General features: G+C 42.2%; 2 protein-coding genes across 5 annotated transcripts in view; both read left to right on the plus strand.

Moving 5' to 3' along the window:
- The window catches only part of LOC143284970 (uncharacterized), a 14,231-nt gene extending 13,426 nt beyond the window's left edge, over positions 1 to 805 (plus strand). Inside the window, exon 5 of the mRNA XM_076592131.1 lies at positions 86 to 805. Within this exon, the coding sequence (XP_076448246.1) occupies positions 86 to 590 (505 nt within the window). The 3' untranslated portion in view covers positions 591 to 805. The remainder of the gene's footprint in view (positions 1 to 85) is intronic.
- Positions 806 to 11,985: 11,180 nt separating this feature from the next.
- Positions 11,986 to 19,779, plus strand: part of LOC143284540 (uncharacterized) — a 46,305-nt gene continuing 38,511 nt past the window's right edge. Inside the window, exons 1-5 of one of the 4 annotated variants that reach the window (XM_076591295.1) lie at positions 11,998 to 12,122; positions 13,822 to 13,879; positions 14,176 to 14,586; positions 15,717 to 15,854; positions 17,806 to 18,136. In XM_076591295.1, the coding sequence (XP_076447410.1) occupies positions 13,862 to 13,879; positions 14,176 to 14,586; positions 15,717 to 15,854; positions 17,806 to 18,136 (898 nt within the window). In that variant the 5' untranslated portion in view covers positions 11,998 to 12,122; positions 13,822 to 13,861. Of the gene's footprint in view, positions 12,123 to 12,524; positions 12,584 to 12,628; positions 12,650 to 13,821; positions 13,880 to 14,175; positions 14,587 to 15,716; positions 15,855 to 17,805; positions 18,137 to 19,779 lie in introns of those variants that run through there. The other 3 variants (XM_076591296.1, XM_076591297.1, XM_076591298.1) reach the window with 3 other exon arrangements.

A 19,779-nucleotide genomic window follows, 5' to 3' on the forward strand; every position in this document is an offset into this window, starting at 1 on the left:
CGCAGTGACGCCTCCTTGGGTATCTGAACTGAACTGTGTGACTCAGTGACCTGAAACTGACGCTGTCTTTTTTCTTTTTTTGCAGACGGTTCCACGGTGAGCCTTACTACGAGAAGGGCGACATCACCTGGAGACCTTGCTTCTCCGGCAGGGAACAGGACCTCCTCCGATCCATCTCCTGCACGGACGGCGGTCTCAGGCTGAAGGCCGTGCACGTCATCTGCCGTCTCCTGTCACGGGACTGGCGTCTCGAGCACTTCACGTGCTACGACGTGCAGACGGCCTTGCTCCACGACATGGACTTTCATGTGGACTTCTCCCCGCGCTGGCAGCGGGACACACTGGAGTCCTGCGTCAGGTCCGTGCTGAAAACTCTGCTGTACTTCGTGGAGCGGGAGAGGCTGCCGCACTTCGACATGAACCACCTGAACCTGTGGGAGAGCAAGACGCGGCGGCAGCTGAGCCAGGCGCGTGGAGCTCTGTCCAGGTTATTGACCAATGAGAACGCTTTAGTCAGTTTGGTGCGGAGGGCTCTGGCCGGTGGTGTTTCCTGTCTGCATGGCGTGGACTTTTGGTTTGCTGGGATCTAGGTCACTGATCTAAATATAGTAGATAGTGAATCTATGTAGATTCAGGGAAACCATTTGTGTGCAGAGACCCAGGCTTTAATGACGTGCAACCTAATGACCTAGAAGAATCTGGTGAACTGTTCTTTTGTGTGGTGTCTCAGTGACTCATCAGAGAGTACAATGGAGAAGACTTGAAGAAGAAGAAGTAAAAATGATCATGATGATCAAAATGATAACAAGAGAGGCAGAGCCTTCAAGACACTTGTGATACACTTTTTTTTTTAAATCCAAGCTTTTTATGTATTGAGTATAATGCATTTACTGTTATATTTATATTTTTTATATTCTCTAAACTTGGCACTTTGATCTGATTTTCGACTCAACAAAAGATCTGTCATTATTTTCATTTTTTGTTCAAACAGGAACTTCTTTTGCTAAGCATGAAAGTTTTGTTTATTGCAAACGTTTTGCTGCAGGCATTAAAACAAGGGAAATTACTCTGCTGGGGGACTTAGTTTGCTTTAAACTGATCTTTCTCATCTTAAACATTACATTTTGAAATTATACTCAATACATAAAAAGCTTGGATGTTTTTTAAAAAGTGCATCATAAGTGAGTCTTGAAGGCCTTGCCTCTCTTGTTTCAAAATGTAATGTTTAAGATGAGAAAGATCAGTTTAAAGCAAATTAACTCCCCCTAGCATTACAGAGTAATTTCCCTTTTTTACTATCTGCACCAAAACGTTTGCAAAATAAATAAAACTTCCATGCTGAGCAAATGAAGTTCCTGTTTGAACAAAAAATGATAATAATGACTGCTCTAGCTGTTGGGTCAGAATATCAGATCAAAGTGCCAAGTTTAGAGAATACAAAAAATATAAATATAACAGTAAATGCAGTTTGCATATAATTAGGCTTCATTCTTTTTTCTTTTTTTTTTGTGCCCATCCCAGAGGCGCAATATTGTTTTAAACAAGATGACTGGAAAGAACTGAATTTTTCCTATTTTTATGCCAAATTTGGTGTCAACTGACAAAGTAGTTGCAGAGAAAATGTCAATGTTAAAGTTTACCACGGACACACACACACACACACACACACACACACACACACACACACACAGAGACAACCAAACACCGGGTTAAAACATAGACTCACTTGTTTACACAAGTGAGTCAAAAATGATCAAAATATTTTCGATAGGAAAAACAAATAAAACTGCACACAGGAAAAAATACAAATAAAAATGGGTGGCACTGTAGTGCAGCGAGACGCGCTCTTCCCAGGGAGAGCAGCCCAAATTTCACACAGAGAATTTGGCTGTTGTGATAAAAAGAAATACAAAAAAAAAAAAGCAAAATGATGGTGGTGGTGGTGATGATGTTGATGAAAGCAGAAAAAGCTTTTGTCCGGTTAATGTTCATGTTTTTGTTATTGTTTCTGCCTATGCAATTACATACAGACTTTCTATTGTTTCTGCCTATGCAATTACATACAGACTTTCTATTGTTTCTGCCTATGCAATTACATACAGACTTTCTATTTCATTTGACACTGATCCTGCCCAGTCCGATGATTGAAATAATTCTGAAACAATATCAACCAATAAAAACCAGTTATCTGAATAGTTGATGCATGCAGCTTCGCCTAAACCGTTAGGGCCAAAATCATTTTCCTTTTTCTTCCCCTCCCCCCCCAACCCCCCTCCCCCATTTCCATATTCTTTCATCTCTCCCTCTCCACGCTGCACACCTTCCACATGTCAATAATACTAGCCGGACTAACGGCTGATGGACATCGCAAGAAGAAGAAGAAGACTGTGAGTTAGAACCCCGGGCTCCGAAGCAAAACATTGGCCATTCTAGCTAGCCGCTGTGATGTGATGCCGTTCAGGTGATGTCCGTATGGTGTTATATAAGTACCACCACCACCACTACTCCCCCCTTTTTTTTCTTTTTCTTTTTTTCTTGGAGAGTCACATCCCTTCATTTACCGTTGACACCAGTTGTGTGCAGGGTCCCTGGAGGTAAGTTGGCATTATCTCCAAACTGACAAGGAGACGGCCACTGCAGAACAGTATAGCAAGTCCTATTTTAGCATCCTAAATTCAGGAACCTATTTTACCGCATTTTTGTGCATGTATGAAACGATAATACCATTGGTATATGTAGTAACCCATTTTCAGTGGATTTTGACTTTTATTTTGTACGTTATTTCACTCAGTTTTGATGCGGATTCTAACGTGCAACCATCATGCTTTTTTCCGATTTTTGGTCCCACAAACCATGGAAAGGTAGTAACCAATAGGTGCAATAATTTAGGGCGCTAAAATAGGACATTACCTACTCTGGGATTTATAGGTAAACCTACGATGGAAAGGTGCACGATGTTCGTTCAAGAAGGGACTCAGTTGAAGCGACAAAGATCAGCAACTGATATTACCTGACGGTTTGTTTTCCCTTGGGGGGTTTAGGACTGACTTCAAATTAAAACTGATCGAAGCTGTGTTCTTTATTTCTTTATACAGTTTAACACAATAGACCATTGGAGAGTTCCGCGGCCATCTTGCATCTTGCGCATGTGCATCTAACTTTTACTCTAAATTCGAGCAATGCCAAAGGCGATCGACATGGACAAAAGAAGCAAACATGTGCTGTCCTCCACTTCTTCAGATGATAGCCTCCATTGCTACAACCAAACTCTGTTAATGAAGTGCCATCGTATGAACACATAAAAATGAGAAAAAAAATTGAAAAATGAAGCCTGCTGTTTCGCACGTTCTGCCACTCTCGATCGCCTTTGTTTGCACGAAATTTCGGAGAGCCAATAAGCTTCGAGAGCGCAAATCATGTGACGCGCCTCTACAAGTCATGCATGCACGGAACTCTCCAGCGGTCTATTATCCCCCCTCCCCCAGCCCCCTGAGTCGTCATCCGTCGACATCTTGTGAACAAAACAAAATACTCTGACGAGACATCGGATGTCATCATTGTAATAGTACAGTTTGCATGTGTGTGTGCGCGCGCGTGCGTGTGTGTGTGTGTGTGTGTGCGTGTGTGTGTGAGAGAGTGTTTGTTAACTGGGATTCACTTCAGTGTCAATCATAATCAAATGTTTGGTCAATGTTTTTTGAATGGCTGAAATCCTTGGACGACGGCCCCATTGAGTCATTGCTAAATGTGTGTTTCATATCAACCAGGTGGTTGAAAGACTCTTATAATTGGTCTTTCCAGTTGTGAGGTGAATCATTGCCTAACTGTCGCTGATTGATGATGAGGTGGTTTCCCTGTGAATGATTTCTGACGTTTATGTTTAAATTTTACTGGGTTGTGAAAAGACTACGATCCGATATAAATCATTGTTGTTGTTTTTCCTGTTACTTATCACTGATAGTTGAATAGTAACGTTTCATCGATGTAGATCTCACAAATATACCTACACTTTGGAACAGGCTTTTAAAAGTAAACTCGCAACCCTCTTCTTTAATTTGAAAAAAAAAATAAAATAAAGCGAATAGTTATCCGAAATTTGGTCTTGCAACCAAGAGTCTTGAAGTAAATGCTAACGTGGTGATAGCCTCGAGATGGCCTTAGTGGTCGGCGAGGCTCAACGAACGATGATTTGAATTGATTTGCAAACAAGAGCACATTGATAATGCTTTTGCCTGATTATGCATGAATGCGGAAGGTCGAGTCGGTTTTGACTTTGGGAGGTTTTTCTCAGCATAACATTTTCATCGCCAAAATCTGCAGGAAAATGTAGATTTGTCCAGCGGCGACGCATTAGCGGCTAGGACCAACATGTCAGTTTTTGTCAATCGTTTCAAACAAGTATGGGCGCCTTATTGTTTATGGTTAAAACAGTCATAAATGATTTGTTTTACACGGGGCGTGCAGCGGTGGCCTAATAGTAATGTGCCTGACTAGTAACTGAATGTTCAAGGGTTCGAGTCCGTTCACAGACTGGCATTTTTACTTACCCTTCCACTGGACATTGAGTAGAGGTCTGGGCGCTAATTCGGATCACACGATAAATCGAAGTCCTGTGTGCAGCATGCACTGAGTGCGCACGTAAAATAACCCACGGCAACAAAAGGGTTGTCCCTGACAAATTCTGTTGAAAAATTCACTTTGGTAGTCATGGTAGTCAATCAAATCCACTTGGACTGAGAAAGAATACAACAAACAGACGCTGTCAGTCATGCTCGATTCCCCTCCCCCCCCCCCCCCCCCCCCCCCACTCCCTCCTCCCTTGCTCAACAGCCCCAACCCCCAACCATACACCATCCCGTCACCACTCAACTCACTAAAAAAAAAAAAAAAAAAAAAAATTATATATATATATATATATTGGGGGGGGGGGGGGCGCAGCACTCGCACTCTCCTTGTGGAATCCAGCTTGAATTTTACAGTCAGGGAAATATGATGTAACAAAAAGTAATACAGCGCAATACAGTACAATACAATACGATCCTGCGTCGTATCTCGTGTCATGATCCGAGGTGATGTACCAATTTCAAGTCATGTATTGCTACAACAACAATATAAAGATGTATCAGTTTCGAGGAACTGAACATTGAGTTTGAATGTGGATGGCAATTTTGACAGTAGCATGCGATTTTTATTTGGCGTGTCCAGTTATTGCAGTACCCGATGCACAAGGAGACATTCCTTTCCATAATGACCAGTCTTATCAAACCTTCAATAAATAGTAATAATTACTTTCTTTTTCTCTTTGATACTTTGCTGGGTTTGCTTTCGTGCTCAGTGTATGTGCGTACTCGTTGTTTGGATCCAAAGGTGTGTGTTGTGTGTGTTGTGTGTGTGTGTGTGTTCGTGCGTCACGTGTAAGGCCTACATCTGTCTCTCCATGTCATGTGTGCCCATCCAATACAATATACTGTCAATGAAATCACCAGGAACTTCTGTTTTCCCACCACTGCTACCGCATGTAAAGTTTGATTTATCTGTTTATGGTTAGTCTTGAGACGACCCTATTTCATACATGCACACACCGTGACAAAAACACACGTGCACGCGCGTATACACTCACACTGCATACACACACGAGCCCCCCCACCCCCACACCTCCTCCCGTCCCCCCTCTCCCCCTCCCACACACACATGATTTGTAGACTGAAGGAGGGTGGCTGGAGACATCCTCAAAGTCAGTGACACGCCACAACCCCGACCCCCTAAACATAACGCATTCTGTAACGAGAGCATGGAATCATTCATGCACTCACGAGTATGCGAGTGCGTGTGCATATGCGTGTACGACATCGTCACCCGCAATTGTAAGTTATTGCGCGCTCGCGCGCACGTGTGTGTGTATGTGTGTGTGTGTGTGTGTGTGTGTGTGTGTGTGTGTGTGTGTGTGTGTGTGATGTTTATTGTAAAACGCTTTGAAAAGCAGAAAGGGAAAGCAGGCGGAGGATGAAACCTTTCCCAACGGCTGTGAAGGCGGAAGAGGATGACCAAAGGGCATGAGGAGCTCTTATCCTTGGCTGGAAGTCCTCATAGGAGACGGAACTCCGAAGAAAAAACCTGCACCTGCCGAGACCGTCCTACACGTGGCAGTATCTGCACCTGTGGGACTGTGAGCGTCAGTAGGCGAGAGAGTGGGGAAGGGACTGCACAACTCCTCTTCACTAAAAAGTCACCTGTGCTGGTCAGGCAACCAGGCTAATGTCGGAACGACGAGCTAGCCCTTCAACACCCTCTGGAGACGTTTTCCCTTGCAACATCTGTGGGAAGTGCTGTGCATCCAGAATCGGCCTCTTCTCCCATATGAGGACACACACCGACAGATATGCCTGCCTGCCTACTCATCCGTCGGTCCGACGGGAGACTCCATCATCAAAGCGCTTTGAGTTCCCTTTCAGAGAGGAAAGCGCTCAACAAGTATCCAGTATTACGATTACAAAGATCACAGTCTACAGACCGATTTCGTATGTACACAAGTGGGCTTATATGCGTACGACCGTTTTTACCCCGCCATGTAGGCAGCCATACTCAGGCTCTGTTTTCGGGGATATGCATCCGAGCATGTTCTTGTTTCCATAACCCACCGAACGCTGACATGGATTACAGGATCTTTAACGAGCGTATTTGATCTTCTGATTGCGTATACACACGAAGGGGTTCAGGCACAAGCAGGTCTGCACACATCAGTGTTGACCTGGGAGATCGGTAAAATCTCCACCCTTTACCCACCAGGCACCGTTACCGAGATTCGAACCCGGGACTCTCAGATTGAAAGTCCAGCGCTATAACCACTCGGCTATGGCGCCCGTCATTGGCAGAGAAAAGTCTGGAAACATATTTGCCAACTTTTTTTTTTTTCAGCTGTGAATAACATGAAAACATTAAGCTCAAACTGAAATTGACTTGTCCCCGCACGCGCGCGCGCTCACATACACACACACACACACACACACACACACACACACACACACACACACACACACACACACAGAAGAACATCTTGGGTGGCCGACCATGCAGGACCGAAGAAAGACTGAGCAATGCTTCAGTTTCAGTTTTGTTTCTCAAGGAGGCGTCACTGCATTCAAACTCAATCAACGTTCGCTGCACCACATCTGCAAGGCAGATGCCTGACCCAGCAGCATAACCCAACGCGCTTTATCGGGCCTTCAGTGCACGCATGTATGTTCATCTTCGACTACCTGTCACAGTGAATTTCTACTATAGAATTTTACCACACTTAGTGACATTGTTCAGTTGCTATGGGTTCTTTTTAATCCGGTGTGCCACGTGTGTATTGCACACGGGACCTCGGTTCTCAGTGCCTCATCCGAATGACCGAACAGACGCAGTTTAGCATTCCAATCAAACTTGGGAGAAAGGTTGAGACGTGGCCAGGAATCGAACCCAGACCCTCACGGACACTGTATTGGTAGACTCTAGAAAAGCATCTTGACCATTCTGCCAGGAATAGAAAGGAAGGAAAGCCAAGCTCCATATGTTATGAAGGCTGTGGGACAACAGATGACTGATGGAAATTACCATCCCAGTGAGTGGACACATGTCTTTACTGATGGGTCCTCAGACGGAGCAGTAAACAACGGAGGAGCAGGAGTTTTCATCCAACACACAAATGGAAAACTCTCACAAGAAACATTTCCCACTGCAAAAATCTTCAACTACAGAGCAGACACAAGCGCTCTCCTCCATGCAGCAAAAACCCTTGCTGAATCAGCCAGACCACCACCCAATATCGTCGTCTTCACTGACTGCAAATATGTGCTAGAAGCGCTGCAAAACAAAGTGACCAACAGCAAGTGTCTCTACAAAAGACCCTACATGACCTCTCACGAGTGTCTACCATCACACTGCAGTGGATTCCATCCCACTGCGGGATCACTGGGAATGAAAAAGTTGATGTTCTGTCAAAAGTGGGAAGCAAAATGGAGCAGTTCAGTCACCCAGTGACGTAAAGAGGCAAAAACCATCATCCACAGCCAGTACCGAAGGAAGAGAAGGCCGAACGCTGACAAAGGGACAGATGCGATCCACAGAATCCAGCGACACCAGCAAACAATCCTCTTCAGACTTCGTTCAGGCGACGGACTGCAGGCTTTTGAGTCATCTGAGCCGAATGAAAATATCTCACACCGATGAATGTCCCTGTGGCACAGGTACACAAACCCCAGAACATAAAAAAAATATTTTCCACTGCCCCACTTATGAGGATCTACGACGCCAGTTCTGGCCCGAGGGAGTAGAGCTACAGGCACAGCTTTGGGGTGACCAGACTGACCTGGAGAAAACTGTGGGCTTCGTCAGGGCGACGAAGCTTCAAGTCTGACGCATCCCAACAATATCGAACACTGAACGAACCCGGGTGTGGCCGTGTATGGGGGAATCTAAATGAGCGGCGTGGGAGTAATGCCACTGAAATGGTGCAGATGATGGGGCAGCAAAAAAAAAAAAAAAGAACGCTGAAGAAGAAGAAGACCATTCTGCCACCTTTCCACTTCCCCCTCAGTCTTCACTAGAAGATCCACGGACGTTGTCAAGTCAAGTCCACGTGAAGCACAACAAGCTGCAGCCTGTTATAACTCGGTGCCGAAGACGACTGACATGCGAGCAGTCCGGCGGAACGGACTGACCCAGTGCAGGAGAGACCACCGACGCTTCTCCTTTTGCTCGCGGCGCAACACCAATGAAAGGAACACCGTTATCACTGCGGCCTCCACCATCATCACTCTTAAAGCCTGAACCGGACTATAAATGGCGGGCGATTTGAATCAAGCCAGTTTCTCACCAGAGTCTGACACTGTGACGTCGGTGAAGGTTTATTCAAAATAAAAGCCTAATAAAGCTACGGTTTGGCTTCATTTATGGCAGAGAGCGAGATTTGCCTAGCAGCTTCCAATCTAGACCTGAATTGACTTTGGAAAGTACAAAATGTGTCAGCTACACGTAATACAAAATTTGAATGCAGAGAAAAGGGGCGCAACCGAAACCTTGCTCTCGGGAGTTAAGACTTTAACAGCGCCAGCATCCTACTACCAGGACTCAGTGGAGTACTGAGACTGTAGTCAGTACAACCTGCCAGACAGTTGTCCTTAGTCCAGCCCCTCTCCGACCACCCTGCCACCATCCATGCGGCCTATCCAAGAACCCAAATGTTATATGTCTGTCTGAGTGTGTATGCCAGTGTGCGTACCTGGAATGTGATTGAAGATGACAGGAAATGAATGATCAGCCGCCGCGCGGGGCGCCCATTGGAAGCCGTCAGTCCGCTCTACCGGAGATTAGAAAAGAGAGATAAACCACTCGCGGCAGGCCCTTTCTTACTGTCTATAACAGTGCTGAAGCCGTTTTGGGGCACACACGCAGTGCGGAAGGGTGGGGGTAAATCACCCTCTCCTTCCCCACCTGAAGGAAACTGGTCCGTTCTGACGGTTCAGCTGCAGTAAAGCGAAAGTTAAGTTATGCCTGGAATTTCAGTAAGATTCGCTGTATACAATGAAAACCGATTCATTTTTGCTTGGTTTTTAGCATGTTTGCATCTGCTTGAATGTAGATAATATAAAAAGAAAATAAAGCAGCTCCCCCCACCACCAACTCCCCCCCCCCACCCCCCCACCCCCCCAGCGCAATGTTGCACATGAGAGAGACAGTTATAAATTATTGAACTGCGTTTTCGTAACGCTACTTTTTCTTCACACTTTCTGGTTTACATCACCATTTCTTCAACAACAACAAAATATATATCAAAACATAAAACACATTCAGCTCTGTCTCTCTTCTAACATCTGTCTATACATACATACATGCATACATGAATACATACATACATAATTTCATATAGATCTATCAGTATGTAAATCTATCTATATGTACATAATCATATATATAATTCATATATATACGAACGCTTCATGTTGCCCGAGCAGACCGTTGTATTGTGCTCCGTCTATCTCTAAGTCTCTGTCTCTGTCTCTCTCTCTCTCTCGGGAGTTTTACATGGCTGTTAAAAGCATCTACGATTCTGTACTTGTATGTGTTCGTGACAAAGGTATTTATTCAGACTTTTTTCAGTGTCCAAGAGGGGTTAAACAAGGTTGTATGCTAAGCTCACAGCTGTTTTCCTTTTTCATCGGTGAATTGGCAGTGGAGTTATCAAAGAAGGGGAGACATGGAATACAAATGATACCTGGCGCAGCAGATTTGCTCTTAATGCTACTTGCTGATGATGTTGTTCTCTTGTCTGACACACCCATAGGGTTACAAAATCAATTAAATGTCCTTAAGCAAGAAACAGACTACAACAAACAGTGAATCTCGATAAGACCAATATTATAGTTTTCCGCAATGGAGGTCATCTTTCGACTCGTGAAAAATGGTGCTGTGGTGATAGGGAAATAAAAGTAACCAATACATATAAATATTTAGGAATGTTATTCACAACAAAATTGAGTTTGACATCTGCGTGGGATGAAGCAAACAGAAAAGGGAAAAAAGGTGTAATCCAAATTATAAAATCACTCAGGAGACTGCGTTCGACTGACGCTTTCCTTTCGTTTGGGCGAGGCAAAGGCAGCTCATGAATAATGAATGCGTGTCGCGGCGCAGGCTGCCTGGCTTCAGCAATTTCTGCAAGTGGTTTATCTCTCTTTTCTAATCTCCGGCTCTACCCAGGTAGGCAGCCTGTGGTGCAAATGACCCCGTGTCTATAAAGCGTTTTGAGCTTGGTCTCCGACCTAGGATAAGCGCTATTATAGCCTAAGTATCCATATCATTCATCATTCATTCATTAGTCAGTCAGTCATTCAACCGGCTTACTTGCACTTTTCATCCGTCCGAGTCTGTTCTGTTGAGTAGCGACTTGTCACAGTGGGCTTGATGTAACATGATTAGGCTGTAAATCGGGGCAGTGACATCATTAGTCCTAAACTGCTTTCCGTCGTGGACGACAGTTACGGCTGAGCTAGCTGACAGCTCCACATGCAGTTTCACCTTCTCGTATCAGTTTACTGACTGAGGAAAATATTCTCCTTTTTCATTCAGTTCAAGTTCGTTGCCGGGCTGCGATTCCAGTCCCATGTTCAGAAATTCAGACAATTTCCATTCAGGTCAGAGTTTCAGTTTCAGTTTCAGTAGCTCAAGGAGGCATCACTGCGTTCGGACAAATCCATATACGCTACACCACATCTGCTAAGCAGATGCCAGTGACCAGCAGCGTAACCCAACGCGCTTAGTCAGGCCTTCAGAAGAAAGAAAAAAAAAAGAAAAGAAAAAAAAGATGAATACATAAAAAAAGAACTACTACTAATAATAATATGTATAAGGCGCAAAAACCCGATGAAGTCAACTAAGCGTACAAAATACAATAAAATAAATAAATAAATAATATAATATAAAAAATAAAATAAAATACATAAATAAATAATAATAATGATGATAATAATCATAATAAAATAATTAGATAAATAAATTAATAAACTAAAATAAATGAAAAAAGACAACAATGATGATAAATAAGCAAATAAATGTAAAAAATGCAGACACACATTCACACATACACACACATATGCATAACAGATATGCACCAAACATGCAGTTTCACAGATATGAAAGCACAATCAAATACACATAAACGTACATGAGCCCCAACACACCGGCACACACACACTACTGACACACACACACATACACACACACACATTACCCTGCACCCCCTCTACCCCCCTCCACACACTCATTTTCCTGACTTTGTAGGCAGCATTCTCTTCACACACACACACACACACACACACACACACACACACACACACACATTGCGCGCAACTATATTGTGCGGTTTTTTGGTGTGTGTGTGGTTTTTTTTTAATGTTGTACTTTTCAAGGGAGGCAAATTTTTGTAACTCTTTTTTCAAGAAGATCAGAAGTGGGAAGTGAAACTAGGTTTCGAGAGCAATTCATTCCTAGATTTTCTCGGAAAATACAGGGAAGCTCGACGAAGAGCGACTGCTGTCGACTGACACGTATTATTACGGATTTGTGGCTGGGCGCAAGAACAGGTGAGAGAGCAGAATATGCTAGTTTTTTGTTTGTTTGTTTTTCGACCATACATTCACATTATTTGTCAGTTCTTTCAAGAATTAACTGGAGGATTCCTCAAAATAACTTCGACGAGGCAAAAAGGGTGTGGAACCAAATGATGCCAAAAGTTATCCTCAAATAAAAAAAAGGGAGTGCTTAAAAGCACCTCATCTTGTTTTGACCCTCAGCTCTCTACTGCTACTCTGGTTTGAAATTGAACGAATGTATGTGGATCCGCCTCACTGATGAAATGTTCTTCAGTCGTTGGGACTTTCCGTTGTGGGTTGGTTGTTTTGTTGTTGTTGTTGTTTTTTGTTGTTGTTGTTTTTCGCTCTTGACGTTATCTGCGGTGTGGAGTACATCCGGGAGGAAAGTAGTGAACGTCTTGCTGCAGTGCATTTGGTTTTATTTGGTTCTGTTTCTCAGAAGATCCGCATAGGTTCGTAATCTAGTCATGTTTCATTTGTTTCTCATTTGCTCAACAGAACCTTGAGGGAGCCCGAATGTAAGCTCATTGCTACGTTTGGTTTGTTTTTTTTCCAGTGATTTAGAGCAACCGTTGTGAAGAATGACTCTGTTGTGTTGTGTATATGCATTGATGTAGTCTTTCAGGGTGTCTAGTCACAACAGATTTCAATGTAAATATCAAAGCCAGGCAGCTCATTTGGATAGACATCACAACAGCACAACACCATCCTTTTTTTCTTGTTCATGTGTTTCATTTCATGTATGAATGATTTTCTTGCTCATGGAAATTTATTTCTGGATCTGGCTTTTAAACCTTATTCTAAATTATCATACAGACACTTGAAATCTCACTTGGCATTCACTGTAGAGTAGCAAAACAGACTTCATTTATTCTATCATTGACAGGTAGACACAAATGTGTGTGTCTGCATTTGTGCATGCATTATGTTTGCGTGTGTGCATGCATGTGTGTGTTTGCATATGCACATGCACATATGTGTATGGGGAAAATAGTTGAAGATGTTAAGATTCCTGACTGACAATCTGACTGGGGCAATAGCTGAGGGATTGAAGCATTGGACTTTCAGTCTGAGGGTCCCAATTTTTAGTCCAGGTCACAGCAACTGATGGTTGAAGGGTGGAGATTTTTCTTATCTCCCAGGTCAACAAATGTGCAGACCTGCTAGTGCTTGAACCCCCTTCATGTGAATACACATGCAGAAGATAAAATACACACATTAAAGTTCCTGTAGTCTATGTCAGCGTTCAGTGAGTTATGGAAACAAGAACATACCCAGCATGTATCCTCCTGAAAAGATAGTATGACTGCCTAAATGGCGAGGGTAAAAGTGGTCATGCAGGTACAAGCCCTCTCATGTATAACGTACAAGTAAACACGGGAGTTGCAGCCCACAAACGAAGAAGAAGAAGACTTGCAATCTGAAACTATCAAAAATTTTGTGTGTTAATGTAATCTGAATGACTTTGAAAGTTTGATTAACAAAATATACTTTCATATAACTAAAATAACCTGACAGTTTCAAACGTTGTTAAATGCCCGTGAAAAAACTTACCGGTAACTTGTCAAAACAGCACCCGCCACCCTCATTCCCCTTTCAGCACTTCCCCTCACAACCCTCCTCTTTCCCTTTTCCAGTTATTTCTCATAGGAGGTTCTTGCACACTTTTGTCGTAATGTGTGTGCTTCAGATGATACTGTGTACGTGTCCTAACAGTCCAGCCACAAGAAATGGGACAGAGTCCATCGGTAAGTATAGAATAGCAGAAGCTGGGACAGTGTGCATAGCAGCAGTAAATGAAGCAAAAACAAAAAACCATAATGAAACAAATCTTACTTCATGAGTGTAGCGAATAAGCATTATTCCTTCTTTTTTTCTTTTTTCTTTTTTTTTTACATCCAGCCCTATGAGTGAAAATGAATTCAAGAAACAAAAACAGAATGTAGATTTTAAAAGAAAAATCATTTTCAATGAATGCATGAACATAGATAAGAGTATCAAATTTTATACAATGTCACACAGACTTCACAAAATGTTTACGCAGATACCCTGCACAATGGCGGAGCCTTACACACGACTGCCACCATCGAGACCTGCCTTGAAAGTTCACTTCTACGGCGCTGACTCATTCAAGACGGAGTCTCTCGCCATCGATTTAGAGCCACCCAGATCCTACGAAGATGTGCTTGCCCAATGCTCACAGCACCTGTCACACAACCTTGGCCGTTACTTCCCGCGTCAAGTTGAGAAAACGATCGGCCCCCTCTTGCTGCCGATGTTTGGGCTGTACGCCAAGGACCACAGCCTGCAGCAGTGGGTGGGAGACTGGTACGTGTTCGATTCCAACAACGACGGCCAGGAGTTTTACTTTAGGGTCAAGGTGCGGCTGTCAGTCACCAATAAGTTTGCTGAGAAGATTCCACGTGGCGTCTTCTCCGAGTACCTGTTCTGGCAGGTGAGTTGAATTCAGATTCAGGGTGCAGTGGTGAACTGTGTGTGTGTGCATGTGTGTGTATGTGTGTGTGTGTGTGTGTGTGTTCGGAATGGTATTAGGGAGACCAGTGGTGAGGGAGAGGGTTGGGGTGGGGGTTACTGGTAGATAAGTAAAAGTAGGGGTGGGGCATAGGGGAGATATGTGGGGAGGGGGATATTTTTTCACACACCTGTTCTGTGTAGTGAGTTTGGTGGTGACTTGGAAAGGTGTGGATTGGGGGAGTAGCGTTAGGAAAGGGGTGTGGATTAAAACATGACTGAAAGCATTTTGTTCCTTTCCTTGGTTTTTTTTAAATGGTGTGCTTACAGATTACCTGTTTAGTAAGTTTGGTAGTGACTGGGGATGGTGAGACTGGTTGAGAGTAGACCTTCCACTGCTGCCAAGTTCCATGAAATGCTGGTTCAGTTTGTGTGTATAGTTTCAGTTTCAGTTTCTCAAGGAGGCATCACTGCATTTAGACAAATTGATATGCACTACACCACATCTGCTAGAAAGATCCCTCACCAACAGCACAATCCAGTGTGCTTATACACTCTTTGAGCACTTGTATATTTGTACCAGAGTGGATTTCTTCAACAGAAATTTGCCAGAGGACAACACAATCCTTTTCTTTCTACAGAAAAGCTGGGGGGAAATGTTAGTTGTAGATATGTCTAATTGTGCAAATTATTATATAGTCATGAAAAAAAAAAGTTTTAAAAAACTAAAAGGGGAAGAGTAGGTTTCACTTTTTAAAAAATTCATAAATGTTTATGTAATGTTCTCATAAGTTCAGAATAAAAATTTGGTTTGATTTCGCTTGCACAAAGGGATATTCTTTTAAGCAGAATTGATACATAAAGCATAGACTTAAAAGTTGTCACAGTTTTGTTATTGTTTTTTGCTGATGTTTTCTGAAATCATTGAATATGTCATACCACTTTAAGCAATTCTTTGAGTAAATAAAATGATTTTTTTTTTTTTAAAGGGAGTCTAGTTATTAGAAGCTTGACAGTTTAATTGTTAAAGTGATTTTCTCATGCTTTATGAAAGACTATTGAAGTGGGCAGTACCACCACCACTTTTCTTAAGAAGGATGCCACCTTTTTCAGTGTGCAGACGATTTCCTCAGAGGCCGTGTTTGGCAGCTGTTTGAAAAGGACAACAAGATCAACAGCATTGATGCCGTCAACTTCAATGCCCTGCATATTTTAATGGCTTCTGCTCAGTACAGCCTTCACGGTGATGTGGTAAGGGTTGCATCAGTGTCTGTGTGATGTTACATGTCTGTGAGTGTGTGTGACTGTGAGTGTGCATGACTGAAACCTGAATGACACAGGAAGAGAATGACGAGCGCTCATTGGCAGCTGTCATTCGGTTCTACCCTGGTAGGCAGCCTGTTGTACACTCCGTATTTGTTAAATGCTTAGAAGTTGGTCATTGACCAAGGATAGGTGCTATATAAGTATTCATATCATCACCATCATCATAAGAACTAATTGTTTATGTTGAATGAGGGGCACAACAGCTGAGAGGGTAAACCACTAGACTTTAAGTCTTGGGGTCCTGTGTTCAAATCTGGGATGTGTCTGTTGGATTAAGGGTGGGGATTCTTCTAATCTCCTTCTAGGTCCTTATGTGTGCAGACCTGTTGTGCCTGAACCCTCTGTTTGCCTTCACACATGCAGAACATCAAATATGCCTGTGAAAGAAACCTGCAATCTGTGTTGTCGGGTGGTGGGTTATGTCTAGCGCTGAAATCGCTCAGCTGTTGCGACAGTCATTTTGTGTGTGATGACGATGCATTTTGTCAGGTTGTCGTGTTGTATGAGTCTGGTCCCCATCACAAAATTGGGGTCACCTGTTCAAGTCCACATTATTATCAACTCTTTTGAGAATTAATATGTGGCTGTGTCACACAACAAACCGAAGACATACGCCTAAAAGACATGAACATGTTTAAGTGTTCAAAGAGATCACATGAAATTACATTGAAGTATTTAGAACATTTTACATTAAAAAATAATCATCTAAGAAGAATTAACATTTAAAACAACAACAACAGCAGAACTTTTAAAACAATGATTGATTAAATAAATTTGATTAAATTAGCTAACCAGTCAGTCATTTAACCAACAAATCAACCGGTTAATCAGTTGATAACCAATAGATAATGATAATAAATGATTAATAATAATGATAATAATGTTGGTGATGATGGTCATTTTCATTTTGATTTTTATGATAATGATGATGATGATTATTGTTATTATTATGATTATGATAATGATAATCAATTAGTGAGACAGTTGTATTATTATTGTTGTTATTATTCCTGTTGTTTTTATTGATATTATTATGATAATCAATCAATTAATCAGATAGTTGATTACCAAGACTGTAGATTTTCATTCTGTTGAGTGTTTTCCTGTACTTATGTTCAGTTCTGCGAGACTTTCATGCATGAACTCCAAAGATTATTTAAATTTTAACATACATGTTCTTGAGAAGATTGTCAAAGGTTATTCAAATTTTAACATGCATGTTGTGGAGAGGATTGTTAAAGATTATTCAGATTTTAACGTGCATGTTGTGGAGAGGATTGTTAAAGATTATTCAGATTTTAACATGCATGTTGTTGAGAGGATTGTTAAAGATTGTTCAAATTTTAACGTGCATGTTGTGGAGAGGATTGTTCAAGATTATTCAGATTTTAATGTGCATGTTGTTGAGAGGATTGTTAAAGATTATTCAGATTTTAACATGCATGTTGTTGAGAGGATTGGTAAAGATTGTTCAAATTTTAACGTGCATGTTGTGGAGAGGATTGTTAAAGATTATTCAGATTTTAACGTGCATGTTGTGGAGAGGATTGTTAAAGATTATTTAGATTTTAACGTGCATGTTGTGGAGAGGATTGTTCAAGATCATTCAGATTTTAACATGCATGTTGTGGAGAGGATTGTTAAAGATTATTTAGATTTTAACTTACAGATTATTCAAATTAATGTGCATGTTGTGGAAAGGATTGTTAAAGATTATTCAGATTTTAACGTGCATGTGGAGATGACTGTTAAAGATTATTCAGATTTTAACGTGCATGTGGAGATGACTGTTAAAGATTATTCAGATTTTAACGTGCATGTTGTGGAGAGGATTGTTAATAAAAACATGAAGCTGAGGACATGTTTTTATTTTCAGACAGGTGACACTACACGAGTTCTGCACACACCCCTGAAAGACATGACCAAAGTCCAGAAAGTTCTGCAGAAACTGAAGGTGTGGAACTTGATGCAGTACTTCCCGGACAGAATGAGCCCCGAGCTGCATCAAGAGTACAACCTGAGAAGAGACTTGTTCCTGCGATGGATCTCCTATCGCTTTCTGCGCAAGTACGTGCGGCAGTTCTTCGACATCAACGGTGGGCAGAGTATCTCAGAGCTGCGTTTGATGTTCGTGGACAGCTTTCTGAGAGAGTACGTGCTGAGCTACGGCCTGGAGTTCTTTTCTGCCGAGAAGGTGGACAAGCCAGGTGAGTGAGATGTGGTGACAGTAACACAGAATGTGGTAACGACAGGGAGTGGCTTGGGTTTTGAGTGCAATGGAATCACAAGATCATCTGGTACAAGAGCTATGACAGGTCTTTTGGAGGTAATCTGGTTAACACCTTGAGTGCCCCATAACAGAAATTTCCTCTGTCCTATTCTGGTGTGCAAAAAAGTGCCCCATAATGGAAATTTCCGTCCCCTTCTGGTGCGCAAAAAGTTTCCCATAACGGAAATATCCATCCTCCTCTGGCATGCAAAAAAGTGCCCCAGGATGAAAATATCTGTCTCAGTCATTGCAGGAATTTTCTTATTGTAAAAAAAAAAAAAAAATAAAATAAAGAAATTAAATATAAAAAAAAGGCATCAAATGCATATGAAATTGTCAGAATTCAATAGTGTGTTCATTTTCTGAAAAGTATAGATTATATATACTTTCTTTTTGTAGTTTGTATGCTAGAATTTGTTGTTTTTTTGTGTGTGTTTTTACCCTCTTAGACTAAAACATCCCTTGGCAAATAGTTGTCACTGAGCATAAGATAGGCTGGATACTGAAAGGTTGACAGAAATAGATACTCTGTATAAGAATAAAGCCCTCTTGGTGTCACATCTTTCTGTCCTTATTTCTGTGTGTATAACCACCGTAAGCCCTCTTGGTGTCACATCTTTATGTCCTTATTTCTGTGTGTATAACCACCGTAAGCCCTCTTGGTGTCACATCTTTATGTTCTTATTTCTGTGTGTATAACCACCGTGTTGTAACTTGGCCATATAGCCTGTGTGTATTACCAGGGTTTTGTAACCTGTCCGTATTTATGTGTGTATGACTGCTGTGTTGTAACTTGGCTATATCCTGTGTGTATTACCAGGGTTTTGTAGCCTGTCATTTCTGTGTGTATGACCACTGTGTTGTAGCTTGGTTAGCTTAGGGTTAGGAAAAAAATCACAAAAAATACGAAACATAAAGTAACTGAATGAAAGTCACTGTCCTTGACCCACTGACCCCTCTCCTCACGCCATGTGAACACCCACCCCACTCCCTCTTCACTGCTCTCAGAAGCTGAGTCACTGTCAGTACCTTCTTGCTGGAAGATTTATTCACTGCAGATACTTTATTCAATGTCTTCATCATCCTCATCGATGTCAAAACCTTCAGTTTGAAGCGTTTCAGTCTCTTCAGCAGCAGTAAAATCTGCTGTCGTGATCTAGTTTGCTCCAAAAATTTCCACTTGTATTGCCTGTGACGCCATTTTCGATACGTATGCAGATTAGCTTGTCACGTGGGGTGCTGGGCTCGCTGGCGAGTGTGTTGTTATAGAATCTCATGAAGAAACTTCCCATTCGACCCTTGACACGTTCACAATGCAACCCCATGAGGAAAATGTGGAAAAAATGTTAATTGTTGAAACCGCTATAGCGTTCCGTCATCCGGAACGCTACCTTACATATACTTACCATGTCAAACTGATGCAAACTAGGCCTATGGTTTGCTCTGTTTGGCCAAATTTCGCGCGGCTAACAGTGAAAAGACGCCCCTCTTAGTCTGGCCCGCTCTTAGACAATCAAACGCCTCTAACAGCTATAAGCGCTGAATCATTCCTTTGGCCAAGGCTCTCCACGCCATCTTGTC

This window comes from Babylonia areolata, chromosome 8 (assembly GCF_041734735.1).
Source record: "Babylonia areolata isolate BAREFJ2019XMU chromosome 8, ASM4173473v1, whole genome shotgun sequence".
In the NCBI taxonomy this organism is placed as follows: Eukaryota; Metazoa; Mollusca; class Gastropoda; order Neogastropoda; family Buccinidae; genus Babylonia; species Babylonia areolata.